General features: G+C 33.4%; 1 protein-coding gene across 1 annotated transcript; it reads right to left on the bottom strand.

Moving 5' to 3' along the window:
* Nucleotides 1-15,335: 15,335 nt before the first annotated feature.
* LOC112714847 (metacaspase-1) lies at nucleotides 15,336-17,847 on the bottom strand. Its single transcript, XM_025766529.3, has 5 exons — nucleotides 17,190-17,847; nucleotides 16,608-16,944; nucleotides 16,400-16,520; nucleotides 15,603-15,794; nucleotides 15,336-15,525 (listed from the first exon to the last, which is right to left on the bottom strand). The coding sequence occupies exons 1-5, from the start codon at nucleotides 17,545-17,547 to the stop codon at nucleotides 15,466-15,468; spliced, it is 1,068 nt and encodes a 355-aa protein (XP_025622314.1). The 5' UTR covers nucleotides 17,548-17,847; the 3' UTR covers nucleotides 15,336-15,465.
* Nucleotides 17,848-22,595: the final 4,748 nt, after the last annotated feature.

Below are 22,595 nucleotides of genomic sequence, written 5' to 3'. Positions count from 1 at the left end.
TTAAAAGTGTTAATATATTAGTTAATTTAAAAAATAGTTTAGTAAATTATGCATGTAATTTGTAATAAAAAAAGTTGTTACAAAATAATTAATTTGCTTTCGTAATTAAAGAAAAAAAATGTTACAAAATCATGTTACATTTTGTAACAAAATTTTTTGATAGGAAAAAAATTGACTGTCACGAAAAATACCTTCAAGATAAAAAATTGTTACCACTTTTGTAACGGCTTCTGATTTTTTGTATCAGAAAAAATTGTTACAAAATATAGTATTGAATTGTAACAGTTCTATTTTTCGTTACAAAAACTTTTTGTAACGGGACTTACTACAATGAACCCTTTTTTTGTTACAAAAAACTTTTGTTTCAAAATTTCGACGTTTTGTAACAATATTTTTTGTTACAAATACGTCTTTTTCTTTTAGTGCTACCATGTTTGGATAAAGTTTCAAGAGAGAATCTAATCAAGTCTACATTGCCGGTGCATCAAGATAAATAGGTATCAATCAAAGAATAATATATTTATAAAAACTCTACATACAAATATGGTGAAGTCTCTGGTATGGATATATCAAAATATCTATACCTCTGGATCATACGTGTATGAGTCCAATAAGAGACGCGTGTTCGCTATCGATAACCTGCAAAATCACTCCTTTAAAAGAGTGCCACTGCAATAGGATTATTTGTTAATGTGTTATTATTAATGGAATTTTAGGGATAAAATTTTTTGGGCCATGAACTTCGTGGGCTTAAGGAAATTTTGGCCAGTTTGTTGGGGTGAAGAATATAGGAAGAGAACTGTCTATGTTTTAAAACCCATAAGAAAAGGAGAAAAAATATTTTAATGAAATAGGAAGAAAAAAGAAAAATAAGAATGACGTGAAGATCCAATAAAATTAAAAAATAGTGGCATAGTGCTACATTGAAAATATGTAAACATTAAGAAAATAAAAATTTTTTAATAATTATAAATTTTACATTTCTTAAGTATTTTATAATGCATTGGTGCCATATCTAAATTTTAATATTTTTATTTATTTTATTAAAAATTATTAACAACTGTTAACATGCAAAATAAGAAATATTTTTAATTTCGTATTATCTATTTATTCTCAATATATTATTCTTGCTCCGACAAATTTATAAAAAAATAATTCTATTAATTATGCCCATTACCATTGTTATTACAGTAGCAAATATTTTTGTTCTCTTTAATTATAAGGTTTATTAAATTTATTGGTAACTCCTAAAATTTATATTTATTTTTGTAATGTTATAACTCTTTTTATAAACTAAGTCTAACTAAATTAAATAATAAAATAAAATAAAATTTATTGATAACTCCTAAGATTCATTATTCAATATTAAAATAAAATAATGTTCATTGTAAATGAGATATTTTTTAATCAACGCAATGATTATGAAAACATGAAAGCAAAATTCGCTGTAAAAAAAATATAGTTGAATGGTATTTATGTCATCCATTTTGAATGAATCTTTGAAGTAATATAATGAAATTAGGTGTTTATTTCGGTATGATGATAAATTTATATGAATTAGTACGACAAAAATATATTATAAGCTATATATCGTTTTTTTATTTTATTGTTAGGTTAGTTAGACTTAATTCATAAAAAATCTTATAGCATTACTCAAATAAATATAGGCTTTAAGAGTTACCAACAAATTTAATGAATTTTATGATTGAATATAACGAAAATATTTGTTATTGTAATAACAATGTTAATGGGCATAATTAATAGAATTATTTTTTTTATAAATTTTATCGGAACAAGAATAATATATTGAGAATAAATAGATAATATGAAACTGAAAATACTTTTTATTTGTATGTTAATATTTCTTAATAATTCTGTTAACTGAGAATAAGAATGTTATGTATAATGGTATATATTACCTCTCTTAATTGATGAAAAATATTTAATTAGATTTTTGACCTTCTAGTTCATTCAATTTTCAATAAAATAAATAAAAATATTAAAATTTAAATATGACACCAATGCATTATGAAATACTTAAGAAACATAAAATTTATAATTAATAATTTTTTTATTTTTTTAATGTTCACATATTTTTAATGTAGCACTATGCCTGTTTTTCAATCTTATTGGATCTTCACTCCACTCTTATTTTTCTTTTATATTTTTTCTCCTTTTTTTATGGGTTTCAAAACATAGACAATTCTCCTCTTATATTCTTCACGCCCAACAATCTGGCCAAAATTTCGTTAAGCCCACGAAATCCATGGCCCAAAAAATTTTATCCCAACATTCCATTAATAATATCATATTAGCAAATAATCTTTCTGTCCTCACAAGATCACTTCTGATCAAAGTTTCTGACCCACTGCTATTGCAGTGACACTTTTTTAAATGACTGATTTTACAGGTTATCAAAAACGAACACACGCGTCTTTTATTGGACTCACACACGTATGATCCAGAGATATAAATATTTTGATATATCCATACCAGAGACTTCACCTACAAATATATCCTGATGAAGATAATTTCATATTTGCATAGGAGGATCTATATTGTTTTATTATTTATTACTTGGTTGTAAAGGGAAGTTGGGGAAAGAGAGAGGTTAGGCCTGGTTTGGTGGTAAATGGCCAATGGTTTCGTGCCTCAATTGCCCCTGGGGATCCATCTGATTCCAGCGTGTTAATTACGTATATGACTAAAAAAAATTCATATAATGTACACTAAAATCAATAATTATAATAAATATATATTAAAATATAAAATATTTATTAAAAATATTAAATTATATATATATATTAATATATAAATATATTAATAATTAATTTTAATATATATATATATATATATATATATATATATATATATATATATATATATATATATTCAGAACTAAAGCTGAAAATTTCTTATAAAAGAAAAAGAAAACTATATATATAATCACGCCAATCACATGTCATAGGAATATTTATATGATAAGGTTCAATAATGCGTAATATATATGCTACAATGTTCTTCGGTATACCAATTAATCAGACACTTTAAAAATACCTCTTTTTAACTTTTAATGTGCCTTTCTATCAAGAGGTAATATGATTATAAATCAATATCTTCTAAAATGAAAAAATTAATAAAATAATAAAATAAAAAATTAATTATTCTTAAATTAAGATAATAAAAATATATATTTTATAAAAATTATAAAATTAATAGTGATTAATCTTTTACTTTATCACTCTACTAACCTCATCGTCTTAAAAGATTTAAATTCTATAATTATATATGCCTAGTGACAGGTACTTAGCTTGTTGAACAACTTGCAGTAAATAGTGTCCATGGTGTTAGAATATGAAATCTTTGACAAACTCATCACCTGATACTAGATTACTAGTTAATTAGTTGTGTATGTTCTGATGTGATTATTATCTACACTTGTGTAACTTCATAGGTTTAGGGTATAATATGTTATCAGATTTGTTAAAGTCTGTTCCTTGTTATTATGACTTCTCTGACGGTTATAAGCGTTTCACACATTTTGTCAATGAATCTGGCCATTCTTCATTGAGAAATGTTTGGAATGTTGCCATGGATTTAGGATTTTACATGTATTTAGAAGGAAAAAGTAATATTATCAAATAAGTTTTTAAAAATTGTAATGATGGAATTAATTATGTATAATATTACAATTTTCCATTGGTCTAAAAAATACAATATTTCAAATTTTTAGGAATTTATATGGCACCTTTTTTTCCTTAGGATTTAGATATTAATTACAAAATTTTTTTAACAACTTAATACTATTTTCTTAAAACCCAATAAATCCATCGTAAATTTTTTAAAAAGCTACTTGTCTTATTACTCTTGTGTCAATTCTCAACTACTTAGCGTTAAGTTTCAAATAAAAGTATGATTAATTAAGTTCCACTTAAATTAATGTATCATATATATATTAAGTTTACCATTAAAATATTTTATATGTTATTTTTTTATTATAACTAAAATTATTTTTTTTAAATTAAAGAATTTTTTTTTTCTGTCTCTCTCATTCTTTCTGATAGAATAGTATTAGACTAACCCACTATAAATAAGAATATGATGTAATAATGTAGGATATGGATGAGGTAATAGAAAATTCTATTTTTTTTTCTTTGTCTCTAGTTCTAGCAATTTTTCTTCTATTCTCTCTGATTATCGCTAATTCTCTCTAATTCTTGATACAAATTTGTATCACCTTTACCTACTCCATCTTTCTTATATATTATTATCAATGACTAATTACAAATTTAACCATCAAAATATGTAACATAACATTTTCTAATTGTATTTAAATTAAATTAAATTCAAATTAAAATTAAAATATAACTATATTATATATATTACTAACTAATTTAATAACCAAAATGTGTCATACGACACTTTCTTATTAAAATTGAGAGGAAATATTTTCCTCCAAAATTAATAAACTCCATTCTTACATGCTCTTATCTACTTTTCTCTTTTTCTTCTATTTCTTTTTACCTTTTTTACTCTATATATAATTTATAATTTATATTTTATATTAATAATTTGATAAACCAAAATGTGTCACTAGATATTTTTTCATTACAATTAAAATATTTTTTTCCAAAATTAACAAACTTTTTCTCTCATGTTTCTTATTTATCTTTCTCTCTCTTTTCTCTTATTCTCTTTTTTTCTCTATCTTTCTGTTCTACAAAAATAAAATTAACAAGATAATATAATTCAAATTAAAAAATTATTATTATATGCATATTTTTTATTTAGTTTTAAATTTTTACTACTTATCTTTCTAATCTATATTTTTGTTCTGAGGGTTACCTGAAATGTTGATTTGAGCTTGAACGTGAGGTTCAGGTCCCTCTGAGTGGCAGCTTCCGACTTGTGATGGCGAGGTGCCGCCTGTCTGAGTTTCTTGTGAGACGGTGGGGGGTGGTACATGCAAGAGACTCCGATGTTTAAGTTAGCAAGGGCTTAAGTAGGTTTTTAGTAGAGTAGAATGTGAATTATACCTGAGGGGTGCCAGTGTATTTATAGTAGAGTAGATAACCACCTTTTTGAGTAGTTTCACCTTTGTTAGTGGATAACCGTTCCTTTTATCTTGGGAGTTTGTTGAGATCTGATCTACCTTCTAGATGAGGTAGAGATAGTTGGAGAGATTCGGGGAGGCAGTTATTCAGATAAGCATAAGCTTCTCCTTTGAATTGTATCCGACCTCTTTGAAGAGGTCGGGTATGCGGTAGGGACCACCCTCTTAGGTGGGCCTTTTATCCTTATTGGATCTGGCTTTTGTGTTTTGGGTCAAGGTATGAACAGTGCTTCTGCTTAAGTCTTGAACCTTTTATAGGTCGGGCTCAAGCATTTTTTGGCTTCTGCTTTTGAAATGGAGTTTATGTTTTTGCAGTTGAACACAATTTGCTTGACTTTTAGGTCTTACAACTTTGTTAAATTTTGAGTTATTAGTTTCCTTTTCATAGTTCCGACTTCAAGTAGTCGGTCTTTATTAAGTTACTTTTAGAGCTCGTTTTTTATTTGATCTCACTGAGGTCAATTTGTACGAGTTGTTTATATAACTTTTTACATTAACTTGTACCTCGTCGCTTCATCTTGTCGACCATTTTTAGATCAGGCAATGATTTTTGCGGTTTGTCGAGTTTAAGTTAATGCGTTCTAGATAGGAAACTTTTGGAGAAAAAGATAAGAATAATTAAGAAATTCCTTTACAAATTTGCGTACTAGAGGCTTGGGTACCCCTAGTCCTTGTACTGGTGCCTCGTTAAAAAACCCTTATAGTCGGAAAAAAGAGTACACCTAGGTTCAAGGCTTTTAGCTATAGTATCTTTTTAGGTTATAAGCGTGCCAAGATCTCGGGAGCTCCTGCCCTTGGAGTCAGACACCTTATAAGAACCTTTACCTAGGACCTATACTATCTTATAAGGTCCTTTCCAGTTTGCAGCTAGCTTTCCTTCACCCGACTTTTGTACTCCAATGTCATTTTGAATTAGGATGAGGTTATTGGTGGTGAAGTTTTTCTTGATCACCTTTCTATTGTATCTTATAGCAATCCTCTATTTCAAAGTTTCTTCCTTAATCCGAACTCTTTCTCAAACTTCGTGTAAGAGGTCAAGCTCTTCTCTTTAGGTTTGGACGTTAGCTCTTTCGTCGTAAAACAAAATTTTAGGTGATTCTTCAACCACTTCTATGGGGATCACTGCTTCCATTCTATATGCAAGTCAGAAGGATGATTCTCCCGTTGTAGAATGTGGAGTGGTTCGATAGGCCCACAAGACTTGAGGAAGCTTGTCCGCCCAAGATCCTTTCGCATCTTGTAATCGGCACTTTAACTCGGCCAATATGATTTTGTTGGCAGCTTCTGCTTGTCCGTTGGTCTGGGGGTGCTCCACTGATGTGAACTAGTGCTTTATTTTCAAGTCGGATGCTGGATTTTTGAAGGTCAAGTAGGTGAATTGAGTTCCATTGTTTATGGTGATGGAGTGGAAAACTCCAAACCTTGTGACAATGTTCTTATACAAGAATTTTTGGCTTCTTTGAGCAATGATGGTTGCCAAGAGCTCTGCCTCGATCCATTTAGTAAAATAATTGACCCCTACAATAAGGTGCTTGACTTGGCCTGGCGCTTGGGAAAATAGTCCAAGCAGATCCAGTTCCCATTTTGCAAATGGCCATGGCGAAGTGACGCTGATGAGCTCCTCAAAAGGTGCCACATGGAAATTGGCATATTTTTGGCAAGGTGGGCACGTTTTAACAAACTCGGCTAGTGACCGAGCTCCTAAGTAGTTTCCACATATGCCACTATGTTCGTCTTCCAAAACTTCCTTTGTATGAGAGGTTGGGACGCATTTCAAAAGGGGTGTTGAAATTCTTCTTTTGTATAGGATATTGTGGACCAGTGTGTAGTTTTGTGCCTCTTTTAAAAGTCTTTTGGCTTCCTTTTCATCCTTGGGAAGCATGCCAAATTTGAGGTAGTTGATGATGGGAGTTATCCACCCTAAATGTTTATTGTGTACAGTCAGTACTTCTTCTTCCTTTGATATGGATGGTGTCTGTAGAGTCTCTTGGATGAGACTTCTATTGTTACCCCCTGCCTTGGCGCTGGCTAATTTTGATAGTGCATCGACTCGAGCATTATTTTCTTAAGTTATATGTCAGACTTCACTTTCTGAGAAGTGTGTCAATTGTTCTCGCGTCTCATCCAAATATTTCTTCATGGTGGGATCTTTAGCTTGGTAGGTGTCGTTGATTTGCGAAGTTATTACTTGTGAATCACTGAACACTATCACTTTTTTTGCTTCCATTTCTTTAGCCAGCTTCAAGCCATCAAGGAGAGCTTCATATTCTGCCTGATTATTAGAAGCAGGAAACTCAAATCTTAAGGATAGCTCTATTCGAGTTCCTTGGTCGCTTTCTAGAATAACACCAGCCCTGCTTCCAGATTTATTTGATGATCTATCTACATACAAGCTCCATATAGTGGGGTTCCCAGGACTTTCAGTGTATTCAGCGATGAAGTCGGCGAGGTATTGTGATTTTATGGTTGTCCGAGTTTCGTATCTTAAGTCGAACTCGGACAGCTCCACCGCCCATTGCAAAATCCTCCCAGCTAAGTCCGTCTTTTGTAAAATGTATTTCATCAGTTGATTAGTAAAAATTTTAATGGTATGGGCATGGAAGTAAGGTCATAATCATCGAGATGTAAGAACGAGAGCATAAGCAAACTTCTCTATCTTTTGGTAATTCAACTTTGCCCCTTGTAAGGCTTTGTTGATGAAGTAGATAGGTTGCTGCCCTTTTTCGTTTTTTTAGACCAGGGCCGAGGCTATAGCCCGACTTTCCACTGACAAATATAGTACGAGCTCTTCTCCCTTCTCAAGTCGGGTAAGTATGGATGGTTGTCCCAAAAATGCCTTGAAGTCTTAGAAAGCTTGTTCGCATTCTGGGGTCCACTCAAATTGCTTCCCTTTCCACAGAATTAAGAAGAGCGGAAGGGATTTCAGGCCTGACCCTGTCATAAACCTGGATAGAACGACCAATCTTCCATTTAACTGTTGGACCTCTTTAATACAGGTCGGACTCTTCATGTTGAGTATGGCTTGGCATTTGTCGGGGTTAGCTTCTATGCCTCTTTGAGTCAGCATGAATCCTAAAAACTTCTCGACTTCTATCGCGAAGGTGCATTTTGAGAGATTTAATCACATCTCATGCTCCCTTATAGTGGAGAAGACCTCCGAGAGGTCGGATAATAATGTTCTATCCTCTTTGGTCTTAATGAGCATGTCATCCACATACACCTCCATGAGTTTTCCTATGTGAGGTGAAAACACCTTATTCATCAGTCTCTGGTAGGTAGTTCCTGCATTCTTTAATCCGAAAGGCATCACTATGTCGCAATAATTTGCCTTTGGAGTTATGAATGGGGTCTTTTCTTGATCCGACTTGTATATCGGGATTTGATTGTATCCCGAGTAGGCGTCCATAAAGGACAAGTATCTGTAGCCTGAAGCGGAGTCGATCAGAGCATCAATGCTAGGGAGTTGATAAGGGTCCTTGGGACATGCTTTGTTGAGATTAGTGTAATCAACGCACATTCTCCACTTTCCATTTTGTTTCTTTACCAGCACGACGTTGGCCAACCACAGTGGATACTTAACATCCCTTATAAACCCTGCCTCCAATAGGGCATGTACTTGTTTTTCTACAACTTGTATTCACTCTAGTCCGAGCTTTCTCTGTTTCTATTGAATAGGTCGGGAACCTGGGTACACAACAAGCTTACGGCACATCAAGTCGGGATCTATACCCAGCATGCCAGAGGTTTTCCAGGCAAAGAGATCGGAGTTTTTCTTAATAATTCAATGAGCTTTTTCTTTAGGCTTTCCTCCAGATTTGCCCCTATACTTGTTGTTTGGTCGAGATGGTCTCCAATTTGTATCTCTTCCATTTTGTCTTTTGGTTGGGGTCGTAATTCTTCTCGAACTCGGACTCCACCTAGCTCGATTGTATTGACTTCTTTGCCTTTTGAGCTGCCTTTCAAACTGAGGCTCTCATTATAGAATTTTCTTCCTAGCCTTTGATCTCTTTTAACGGTGGCGACTCCTTCAGCTGTGGAAAACTGCATGCAGAGATGTAGGGTTGAAAACGACGACTGCAAGTCGGTTCAGGATTGTCCAACCGATTAGGGCATTGTATGCTGAATTTTCGTTGACTATAATGAAGTCGATACTTAGTGTCCTTGACCTAGCTCCCTTTCTGAAGCTGGTGTATAATGAGATGTAGCCTAGAGGTAGGATCGGGATATCTCCCAGTCCAAAGAGGCTATTTGTATATGCTCTTAGATCCTTTTCCTCTAACCCTAGCTTGTCAAAGCGGGGCTTAAACAGGATATCCACAGAACTGCCTTGATCTACCAAAGTTTGATGTAGGTTAGCATTTTCCAGGATCATAGTTATTACCACTGGGTCATCGTGTCCGGGTATTATTCCCTGAGCATCCTCTTTTGTGAAGGAGATGGTGGGTAAGTCGGGTGATCGGTCATCCTGTCCGACTTTATATACTTTCTTGAGATGCCTTTTACGCAAGAACTTTGACATTCCTCCTCCCGCGAATCCACCATTGATCAAATGTATATGTCGTTCAGGGGTGTGAGGAGGGCATTCTGGTTGTCCTTCTTTTTCATCCATTCTTCTCTTTCTCGGGTCGTCCAACCTGTATAACACCCTAAATTTTAGCACCTTATGATCGCACTAAAAGTCCGAGCGCTACTTACCTTTATTACTTTAATTATATACTATGTTTATTTAATATTGAGCCTTCGTGCGTACGAATCGAAAGTTTAATTAAGAAAATGAAAGGTCTTTACTTTAAAACTCTTAATCACAAAAATATATTTACTCACATAGCAATATATACATAAACTTAGATTCTCAAATACAAGTCCTATCCCTCTAAAAATCAAAGACAATAAATGGCAAGGGAAAATCTAAGGCTAAACCAACTACAGAAAATACGGATATATAGATTTACATAAAGCTCCGATGTTCAGTCGCGGCTCCGTGTCAAGGATTCTCGGGCCTGTCGCTGAAACAGAAGATCTGTAAGGGGGGTGAGAACGTCATCCTCGCATGTTCTCAGTAGGGATAGCGAATGCTGTAAAAATATATAGAATAATATACAAATACTTAACGCATAACCCGAAACAGTTTTCTTTATTAAACCCTTGAAATCCTTTTTAAGTCTTACCTAAAGCCATGTAAAACCCTTTCTTTAAATCACATTATTTAAACAGAATCTCCGTCATATTATTAACAATTCCTCGTCTCTTAACAACATTCCTCAATTATCGTAATATCTAAATAAGCCAGCATCGTAAATAATATACCTAAACTCAAACCACAAACATCAGCTCCCACCACATTATTAAGTCCACAACACAAGTAAAATGTCCAATCAAGCATACAAGCATGTCACCAAGATAACAGCACAATCACAAATAAACAAGATAAACAACCACAATCAAATGCAAATGCGCAAATAATATTATGCATGCCTTTCCTTTGCAGGCCATGAGCTCATGCGTCAGTTGTCTACCCGCAACCCAACGTTACTCGAGGCGAACCCGAATATGGTTTCTTTACTGTGTTAGTTAGACACCTTGGCATCACGGTTACCCGTGTCAGTTAGACCTCATCATAATAACATTTTAATGTGTATCACAGTAAGAAACAGTGCTATCAGTTAGGCGAATATTCCCGCATTAGTAACCTCAGACTATCAGTTAGGCGAATATTCCCGCATTAGTAACCTCAAACTATCAGTTAGGCGAGCACTTCCGCATTAGCACTTTGGCACAAGACCTATTTAACATACACTTTTCAAGTATCTATCTTATTCATTCTTTCTCATTCTTTTCCTCTTAAAAATCTATTTCCTTCATTAGTTCTCATTTCCTTTCTTTCTATTAAGCCTCCACATCACCAATTACATACCCATACCTCCGCATCACCGCTTAATTACACATACCTCCGCATCACCAACTAATCAATTGCACCTCCGCATCACCACCTATTCACCCATCTATTATAATCTTAAATCAATTAGTTTCTAAATAATCAAATTTTGTAACATTTAATAAAAACTCTTTTTCTTAATAAATCGAACTCAAATTATAACTTAAAACAAAAATATTTTCTCAACAGAATAATCTTAAAACATAGTAATTTTCTTGATAATTTGAAAATCAACTATTTTGAACCCTAAATCCAGTTTCTTTTAAATAATGCTTTAAACAAAGCCTCAGAGTTTTGTAAAATCTTCTGTAGCATTTCTTCTAAAATTCGGGCTTTGCCACCCTTTAAGGGTCCCAACCTAACTACCATTCAAACTCTTTTCAAAACATTTCCAAGTAACAAATTATTTTCAATAATCTCACCATTCAAAATATTAAATAAGTTTTCAATAATCAAATCCTTTTCTTTAAAGCTATGCCTCTTTCTATTTCAATAAAATTCCGCTCTCTTTCAAATCTTTTGCTATTAAAACCAAAAAAAAAAATTCACATGTTCATTCAGACTTTACAAAACCTTCCGACCATGTTCTTTTCACATTAATCATTAACCAAATCTACCTTTTCATTTATTTTTATAAGAACTCAGATAGAACCTCCCCTTAAGACTCGACTTCACCACGCTTATGGGCTCCCTCACTTACATAACTTCTCGACAATTTACCAGCCTTCTATAAACACTTTTCAAAAATAAGGTTCTCAATAATCAACATATGATTCCAATCATTGTAAAATTATTTATAAACTTTCAAAATTACTACTTATAATTAAGAAATTAATTTTCATTCACTCTCATAACCAAAAACTCAGTCACAAACATAGTCAATCATTCATAGCCAAAAATCTAAACTCAATAACATTATAATTACTAACATATTTGCAATTATTTTTTATACTTTTGGGCATTCTTAAATTGAAAATTGTTAATTTTAAAATAAAACTCCCTACCTCCGTATGAAATCAAAATCAACAAAATCTTCGAAGAAACTTTCTGACCGAGCTGCTAAAGAGAAAAGCGTCAGAAATCGTGTGTGCCTCCTAGAACTTCAATTGGTCGAACTCAAGGGAAAGAGGAGTTATGTCACTGTCAACTTCTACCGAATAAAAGTGACACCAACATGTAAAGGAGGAAGATATGAACACTTTTACTGGATTAGATTTTTTATTAGAGTTACGGATCGCAAGAAATCAAAGCCGGAGGATCAAAGGAGGTTTGGTTCTCTTTCTTTCTCTCTCGGTCAATTTTCTTTCTCTTATTCCCTCATATTGGTTCAGTGATACAAAGAAGCAAATGAAGCATAATTAAATTAAACTTCAATAATCATAAAATTCTATTTAATTATTTTTGTTAAAAATATTTAAAAAAAAACAAAATCTCAATATAATATAATAACTTATAAATAACTTATTATTTAATTTTCAAAAATTTGGGATGTTACGACCTGTCTGCCAGGTATCTATCGAGCCGACCTTTTTTGGCTAGCTTTTTTATGACATTCTTGAGATCATAGCATTTATTAGTGGAGTGTCCGTATAGTTTGTGATATTCATAATACTCAGTCCGACTTCCGGCTTTCTTATGCTTAATCGGATGGGAAGGCGGAAGCTTCTCCATGTGGCATACCTCCCTGTAGACGTCGACTAGGGAAACTCTTAGAGGGGTGTAGTTGTGGTACTTTCGAGGCTTTTTCACACTTTGCTCTTCTTTCTTCTTGGGTTCCTTTTCTTTGTCCCGACTTGGATAGTAGGGTAGGTTGGATCGAAAAAGGGGTTCACTAAGTCGGGAGTTTTCTTCCATATTGATATATTTTTCTGCCCTTTCTTGGATCTCATTCAGAGAAGTCGGGTATCTTTTCGATATTGATTTAGAGAAGGGTTCTTCTTTGAGGCCATTGACCAGACCCATGATTATGGCTTCAGTTGGTAGATTTACAATTTCCAAACAAGCTTTGTTGAATATTTCCATGTAGTCACGGAGGATTTCCCCGACCTCTTGCTTTACTCCTAGTAGGCTCGGGGCATGTTTCGTTTTGTCTTTCTAGATGGAGAATCTGGTAAAAAATTTTCTGGCCAGATCGTCAAAGCTAGTGACCGAGCTGGGGGGCAGTCCGTCAAACCATTTCATTGCGGCCTTGGTTAAAATAGTCGAGAAGGCTTTGCAATGAGTAGCGCCAGAGGCATCGGCCATGTACATTCGGCTTCTGAAGTTATTGAGATGGTGGCTTAGGTCAGATGTTCCGTCATAGAGGTCCATGTCGGGTGATTTGAAGTTCCTAGAAACTTTAGCCTTCATGATCTCTTCTGTAAACGGATCTTGCCCTCCCAAGGGGCTTTCTGACCTAGTGGCCCGACTTCGAAGGTCAGCGTCCATCTTCTGAAGCTTTTCTTCTAGATCCTTATGTCTTCTTACTTCTCTTCTCAATTTTCTTTCGGCCTCTCGTTGTCACTCGACCTCGTGTTTGAGCTGTCTCAAGCGATCTTATTGTCCATGGACCATGTTCAATATCTTTGTCGCGTGAGGATTATCCTCGTCCCTAGAGTGGCATATTTCAGAATGGATCCTCCTTGGATGAGAGTTTTCCGAAGGCCCTTCTCCGTGAGATCCTTCCATATGTTGTGGTGGAAGGGGAGCACGACGACATGATCTTCTGGCTGAGCTTCTTGCTAAAGTTCGGATGCGACGTGACCATCCTTTGGTTAGTTGTCTGCCATGGTTGTGGGATGACTTCCAGGTCCCTGACAACGGTGCCAATGTTCCAATGGTTACCTGAAATGTTGATTTGGGGCTGAACGTGAGATCCAGGTCTCTCTGAGTGGCAACGTCTGACTTGTGATGCCGAGGTACAGCCTGTCCAAGTTTCTCGTGGGGAGGTGGGGGTGGTACCTGCAAGAGACTCTGATACTTAAGTTAGCAAGGGTTTTAAGTAGGATTTTAGTAGAGTAGAACATGAATTATACCTGAGGGTGCCAGTGTATTTATAGTAGAGTAGATAACCACCTTTTTGAGTAGTTCCACCTTTGTTTTGGATAATCGTTCCCTTTATCTTAAGAGTTTGTTGAGATCTACCTTCTAGATAAGGTAGAGATAGTTGGAGAGATTCGGGGAGGCAGTTATTCAGATAAGTATAAGCTTCCCCTTTGAATTGTATCCGACCTCTTTGAGGAGGTCGGGTATGCGGTAGGGACCACCCTCTTAGGTGGCCATTTTATTCTTATTAGGTCTAGCTTTTGCGTTTTGGGTTAAGGTATGAACAATTTTCACTTCTCTTCTTTTAAATGTTTATTACATATAATTTGAAAAGAGTATTAATGTTGTGATTAAAAGTTAAAATTAAGATTCAATTTTTTAATAAAAATAATTTTGAGTTAATTTTTTAACTATCAATATAAATTTTTTTATGCTAATATCTAATTATATTTTTATATACATACAAAGAAAAAATATAATTTTTAAATAACAAGTATAAAAATTAATTATTTCTATTTGTACAACAGACTTAACACCTAATCAAATGTAAAAATATACACATTAAATTTTTTTAAATTTTAGATAATAAATTTTAAAATTAATTATTAGTAAAAAATTAAATTCTTTCACATGAAAATTATAACGGAAAATCTTATTATTTGATTTTTTTATCTATACAGAGACTGATGTCTTCTTAACCAAAGAAAACTTTTGTCCTCTACAACTTTTTTTTTTGTAAAAGTAATTTGATTCTATAAATCTTTTGTACCATAATCTATAATGTCATGATAAAACCGACATAATTTTAAATATTTATATTTTTATAATATTATTATGGATAAAAATACTAATTTATATATAAAATTCATTTCGATAGAATTTATGCTATTTTTATCCCCAACCACACTCCACGAGTTTATTTTCTCACATAATATAAAGAGTTTATTTCCTAACATTTTAATTCAAAGACATATAAGTCTATTAATTAAAAATATAAAAATATCATTAATTTTTTAAAATATAATATATTGAAGTTTTTTTGTCTAAAATATATAAAAATAAATCGGTTCTTCAAAAAGACTTAAATGTCTCGCGTTTTAAAAAGTAAAGAATATTTTTATATTTTTAATTAATCCAAAACTTATTTGTATAAAAAATCAAGAACTTATTTGTCATTTGCTCTAATATAAATAAATATTGATACTTTGTTCCTATGCTAGCAAGGAATTGGATTAGCAAGTTATTGAGGATTGGAGAAGCACATAGTTGAAGAGTACAATATCCTTATTAATGAGTATACACGTGGAGTGAGGCAACGCTTATTACGGTTATAGTATATAGTTGCCCTGTTTCTGTTTGAAGGCATAAGTAACAAGTAACAAGGCAGCCACCTTCACATTAAAATAGGCTTTGAATAAATATCAAACTTTTCAGATGAAGATATCTGTGGCTCCTGCATAGGATCAAGATTCAAGTTGTTAACAAGAGAAAGACATAAATAAATAGGTAGATGAGAGTTGATTATATTACATGAGCATATTGCAGGCGAGATTCCATGGCGGCATAATCTTCGTAGTTAGGACCAAACTGTCCTTCCTTAGCGTCGCGGATGGTGGAGCGCATAGCATTCAGCAAGCGGCCATAAGTCAGTTTAGCTTCATCTTGCATGGCTTGAATGAAACTGTACGTCAACGCTCCACTACTTTCCATGCCGCTAAATGCCTAATCAATTTCTCTTTTAGTTTTTAACGGTAATTAAAAAGTGAATCACTTTTAAAATTCACATGCAGATATTTTTGTACGAAGTTACTAGTTCAAAATCGTTAAGATAATTTAATAAATTTAATTAAATTGTTATCTAATAATTTTTTAATTATCAACTTTATGAAAAAAGTTTAAGGGACAGTATTTTTATTAAAATTTGGCCAATATTTAACTAGTAAAAGAAAAGTGAGTAATTATACGATAAAATTTCAGATTATTAAAAATACTAATAATAACTAATTGATAACTACAAATCATAAAATTTATTGGCCCTCTAGCACTCCTCAACTTCACATAAAGACAAAGATAAACTGCATGTGATTATTTATTTTGTTTATTACATGGTAACTATTTCAGTGAAGATTTTATAATTATCATCATGTGAAGATATTTTATTTTGACCATTAGATAATAAATTATAAAACTTGATTTTTATATGTTATAAAAATATTATCTTTATTTAAAGTGCGACTAAACAAATAAGTCACACTTTTTAAACAAATATTATAATATTTTTAACCTCTTCACTAGAGTAGTTGCCTTATTAGTTATAATATACTTACGGATGTATCTGCCGCACTTCCATCATCGTCACAAGCAGAAATGCAAACAGCTACTCCTCCATTTGTGCCTTTGTATGCACCTCTGCGGCTTCTGTGATCTTCCCATCCATAATAACCTTTTCTGTTTAAATAACACAAATTAATCTCTACTTTCTGTTTTATTTTTTTTATTTTTTTGCTGATGTAGAAGTGTAACTAACTAACTAACCGGTTCATCCTGCACATGAAAGGTAAATCAAGAACAGTGCCGCTAAAGCATGTATCAACAAGGGCGTGGAGCTTGGCGCCACGTGGCAGAGGGCGGACGATTGTTGCATTGATCTCATCATCAATTATCTTGCCCTCATGCTCATAATCAACAGGGCAGATTGCTTCATCATACCCATCAACCTCATCCATGTTACGGTCGACTACCCTCGATCCGTGACCGGAGTAGTAGAACACCAATGAGTCCCCTGCCCGGCAACCTTCCACCAACCACCTCATCGCCATTCTCATGTTGTGCATTGTTGGAATTCTTAGAGGGTTTCTCTCTTCTGGATCATCTGCACAACAGCACATGAATAATTATATCTCTAACAATAAGTTAAGCTTACTAAGTTCTAATCATCCTTTTTGCAGGTGTTTAGTAAATTAAGCTTGATCCCTAAAAAGCTAGGCTCAATTGTTAATAAGCCGATCTCACATCCAACCGTATAATCATCAAACCAGAGGACATAACATAAAACATGTAAAAATCATGACAAATTAACAAGATCAGCAGTGAGCATGCTATTATTATAGTAGGTACCTGTGAGCATGCGAATGGAATCAGTAGGGAAACCCAACTTGTCAATGAGAAAGTACTTCATGCAGTGAGCATCATTGACAGCGCCTTTGATCCTGTTATCTTGCTTAGCATAGCTAATACCAAACAACACAGCTCTCTTGTTACCATATGCAGAAGCAGGAGAAGGCGGCGGCGGGTAAGGCCTCGAAAATCCAGGAGCAAAATTGATGAAGGAAGGAGTGCTGTTGAGTAAAGGGTAGTTGGGTTGGACTTGTGGATAGCCTTGGCAGCCAGAACACAGAATGTAAACATTATAGGCTTGCATTGGCACCACCACAGGCCTTCCACACTGCATGCATCTTGCTCTTCTACTTGCCATCCAGATGATAATGATTTTGAGATTTGCACAATGTTAAGAACTTGACAAGAAAGAAGACATACAATATATGTTCATGACCTCAAATTGGATGTGACATTTTTAAATTAAATGCTGTATTGTATTGTATTCCTTTTATGGGATGAGACATATCTAGAATCAGATTCTACTTTCAAACTTTTTTTTTTAATATCTAGTGGACTACGAATATATCAACACACCAACATATTAATAAATCCATAAATGAAATCTATGGATATAATTTCAAGAATCAAGTCTAATTGCTTGTGTGGACTTTCCTTCGCACAACGATAAGTAAATGCATAGCATATATATTTTCCTTTTTGACCAAAGTCTCTGTGACAATGGACGGTCCAAAATGAAAAATTCGATTTTGGGATTCAATGGATTTGCTCCACAGGAAAAAAGGAGCCTAATTTCACAGTCTAACTTGAAGTGGTAACAAAATGACTAGAAGCTCTTGGTTGTTTATTTATGTTGATTCTATCATGTTCTCAATGAAGGCGATCATTGGATTTTTGGCTTAGCATCAACTTAAGCAATATATAAAAGTTTAACATATCATCTTTTGGTTTACCCAGATCAAAGTTAGTGAAATCTATAATAGATTAATAGTTAATGATATTTGAGTATCAATGCTTGGTACTTAGTTCCCCCAAGTTTGGAGTACGAGACTCTCGTAGCTTCGTTCCTCTGTTTAGAATGAGATATTATTGATCCACATTCATGGATAATTTAACAAGTGATTTCCTCAACAAATAGGAAGTTACAAGAATCATTAAAGAGGGATAAAACATTAATCTAAAATAATAAAATGGTAATATACAATAGTCATAATAACAAAATAAAAAGTTACATTAGTCACCAAAGACCCGTTTGGAAAACTTTAGAAGTAACTTTTTTTAACTTTTGACTTATGAAAAGTAGTAGTATTAATGTCTGGTGCAATTTTCAAAACCAAATTGCAAAATAAGCACTTTTAGAGTTAAAAATCCAAAAACAAAATAACTTATTTATAAGTTACTTTTAACAGAATTATTTATTATTTAAGTTATTTTATTAAAAGGAGCTTAATTAAGTTAGTTACTCAAACTGAGCCTAACTCACTACAGTATAAGGAACCAAAAGCTTATCGGCCAAAAATTAAACAAAACTATATTAATTTATATCAATAATTAATTAATTTTAAATTTTTTAAATTCAAAATTTAAAAAATTTTAAATTAATTAAGTAAACCTAATTAAAACCTATAAAAACCTTCCTCTTTTTTCTCACATTAATCTATCCACTTCTAACAATCACAAATTCGAAAAATATATAAAAGAACATCTATTTAATATGAAAAAGAAACATTCTAATACTTAGTAGAAGAAACATCCATATATATTAACTCGTAAAAATTTTGAATTCATCCAAAGATATTTAGCTGGATTTTGGCTGATATGCTTTTGGTTCCTAACTTTACTCGTTATCTTTTGGTTTTTATAGTTTGAAAGTATCTGCTTTTATTTCATATTTTAAAAATATTAAATATTTTTTTTTCAATGTCACCATGATCTAATATATATAATCATTCAACTATTTGTCTCCTATTTGATTATATACACGTCTACATAATTTTTAAACGACTATATATATATATATATATATATATATATATATATATATATATATATATATAGAGGCCAGTTCTATGGTAGCATGAATTTTAGTGGTTAAGGGTGGTCAATTATTAATCCATGAGTAAATATATGACACCTGACAAATAAAGTTATGAATCATACATACTTAATTAACGCTAAATATGTACAACTTATGGTAAGACATCCATTGTTATGTGAGGACAAAATTGGAAAATGACACCAAAAAATGAGTAATGATGGCTGGCCGACCGCTGTTTCTATGGCGATCGCACATCTCTATCGACGACGATGGTCAGTCGTTGCACCTCTTTCTGATACACACGTTCTGCGCTGAACTCCATCATAATTGTTCTTCTCACTACAAAAAAAATTGAGTACCATCGAATTTACTATTGGATTTATTTCGTCCGATAGTAATTATTGTCGGATTTTACAACCGACTACCAGTTCAAAAAACTAATTGGTTACCGGCGAATTTTTTCGATAGTAATATTGGCGCCAAAACATATTTTGTGCCATATTACCGTTGGATTATTTTTACGGTAATTCCGACAGTAATGTCAAATTTTATTTTTGGAATTTGAAATAAATGGTCAATTTTAATTTTAAATTTATATTTTTTCACAAAATTAGTTGGTAATTTATAAATAATAAAAACTTATATTTAAAATAGATAAATAATACAATGTGCAAATTAAATAAAAGTCAAATACACTAAATAAAGTGCAACTACATGCCTACAACAAAGAAATTTTAAATTTAGGTAAACAAGATAGATGATATAAACTACCTAAAAGGTTTAAAATAGAAACAATGAAAGTAATTACCGTTCATTTCTCAGCAGGGATCTTCATGTAGCTGGGCCAGAACTAGTCGTAGATCAACTTGATGACATCTCATGAGTACACGCGTTCAGGTTCGATAAAAATCTAACAACAACCCACAAATAAGAATCAACCCTAATCATTAAATCTAGAAAACAGGAATGAGGAATCATAATCATGAAAATTAGAAAATAATAATTAGCAATCCAAATCAACATAAATCTACTAAACAGGAATCAGGAACTTTCAACAATAACAGAAATCATAATCATGAAAACTAGAAAACAATAACTAACAATTAACACTTAAATTAACTAAACTAGAAACAACTCAGACACTTTTAGCGATAACCATAAATAAGAAATACATGAGTATTGAACGTGTTACTTACCCCATATCATTATCAGACCAAATGCGCAACCGTGTGGTGGAAGGTGGTAGAGGAGAAACAGCTGCCACCTCACTTCCGTGACTGGACTCTGGGGCCCCGACATTTATTGCTCGAGTTGGTGTTGCCATGGATGCGGGCTGCTGAGCAATCGAAGGTGGCGTCGCCGCCATGGACAGAGGCACATAGTTGGGGTTAAGGAATAAGGACCATGATGAATGGCTGCTCTGCTAAACCCGTAACCTGTGGCGTCACCGGCGTGGTCGGAGTAGAGGGAGAGGATCCAGAAGTCCTAGGGGGTTCCCGAAGAAATCTTCTCTCTATCCCAACCACGGCTACGACCACGACTAGCAACTTGATCTGCAGCACCTCTGCCTGTCGACATGTCTGCAAATAACAATCATCAATGCAACAATTAACACAATTAGACAATTAACAATTTCAAACATTTCAACAATTCAAGATCTAATGTATTTAATTTAACCTAACTTAATCAACCCAAATCTACTAAGATTAGAAAACTAACACTGAACTAACTTTAAACAGATTCAAAATTGAAAGTGAAATTTTAATCAAACTTAAACTAAATAAAACTAAAATTAAACAATTATCAAACAATTTCAGCAACAATTTTCAATAAAACAGTCATCAACGCAGCAATTAACACAATTGGATAATTCCAAACACTTCAACAATTCAAGACCTAATGTATTGAATCTAACTTAACTTAATCAACCTAAATCCATTAAGATTAGAAAACTAATCCTAAACTAACTTTGAAACTGATTCAAAATTGAAATTGAAATTCTAACCAAATCTAAACTAAAATTAAACAATTAACAAACAATCTCAACAACAATTTCTCAATAAAATAGTCATCAACGCAGGAAATAATAAAATTAATGAATTCCAAACACTTCAACAATTCAAAACCTAATGTGTTGAATCTAACCTAAATTAATCAAACTAAATTACAAACTCTAGACAAATTCAAATTACAAATCCAAGAATCACAATAGCATGCTTAATTACCTATGAACCAAGAGAAATCCTAATAAAAAAAATTCTAATTTTACTCTAAAATCTAAATCAACCTAACAACAAAGAGTAGTTTAACTAAACCAAATTACTAACGAAAAATTAAAATCTAATTAAACCATAATAAATTTAAAACAGAGAAGATTAAATTGGAAATTAACAAAATCTCAAAACCAACCTCAGAGCAAGAAGAGTGGAGCAACGGTAAAGGTTGCGACGGTGGAGGTGGCTCACCGGAGTGTGCCTCGGTGGGGAGAGTGATGAACATTGCGGTGGTGGAGGCTTGGATTGCATTAGAGGTTCTGCTTCCCCAAATCCACGTTGAGCGCGGCCGGCAGCAGAGGTTTTGGCTCGCCGAGAACAGTGGAGCGGCGGCAGAGAACCAACAGTGAAGGTGGAGACAATGATGAGAGAGAGGGTGGTGATGAAGAAAGAGAAGGGGAAATTCAAAATGGGAGAGACAAAAGTTCGCGCTATCATCTAGGGCATGGTTATCGTCGATTCTGCATGTGCAAAACGCAATGTTTCACTAAATAATGTTATCGTCGGATTTACCAGCCAGTAAATTTGACAGTAGTGGGGGCGCCATAATTTTTTTTCTGTCAAATATTACTGTCAGAACATCAATTCCAATGATAATATTTGACGATTACGAGTTTATAGCCAAATCTGACCGTAAATTCGACGGCAAACTCGCCAATAACGTCCGACTCTAAATTCGACGGTAAATTCAACAATACTCATCGTTTTACTTGTAGTATCTCCAATTCTCCTCACCAAATCCTAACAATTCACTTCTTGCCCTCACTGATGCGCTGCACGCACACCTCCATGTAGAGCCCCACCGGCCACCACAAACGGTCTTTTCCTCGCCGAATTCCAACAATTCACTGCTTGCGGCGGCTTGCAGAACCCACCCTTCCAATAGTAGACACCCATCACAGCTCGAACCGTAGTTCTTCATTCCCTCAACACAGAACTAAGCTTTCAACACACGGTTTGGAGATCTTTCGATATTTTTCCAAATGCCGTTACCAAATTTTCCATCCAATTGCATTATGGAATTTTCGCACTTTACTTAATCTAATTTTGTGTACCAAATGATTTACGGCTCTTCATTAGTCGAGTTACATGTCA

The sequence above is a fragment of the Arachis hypogaea genome, chromosome 10, assembly GCF_003086295.3.
Source record: "Arachis hypogaea cultivar Tifrunner chromosome 10, arahy.Tifrunner.gnm2.J5K5, whole genome shotgun sequence".
Taxonomy (NCBI): domain Eukaryota; kingdom Viridiplantae; phylum Streptophyta; class Magnoliopsida; order Fabales; family Fabaceae; genus Arachis; species Arachis hypogaea.
This window is presented reverse-complemented; position numbering and strand designations above follow the sequence as displayed.

Excerpts from the sequence above, each read along its gene's own strand:
- LOC112714847 (XM_025766529.3), bottom strand. The coding sequence starts at position 17,547 with ATGGCAAGTAGAAGAGCAAGATGCATGCAGTGTGGAAGGCCTGTGGTG. Across the intron at positions 16,945-17,189 it reads TTCCATTCGCATGCTCACAG|ATGATCCAGAAGAGAGAAAC; the intron begins GTACCTACTATA and ends GCTGTTGTGCAG. Across the intron at positions 15,526-15,602 it reads CTCGCCTGCAATATGCTCAT|GAGCCACAGATATCTTCATC; the intron begins GTAATATAATCA and ends GATCCTATGCAG.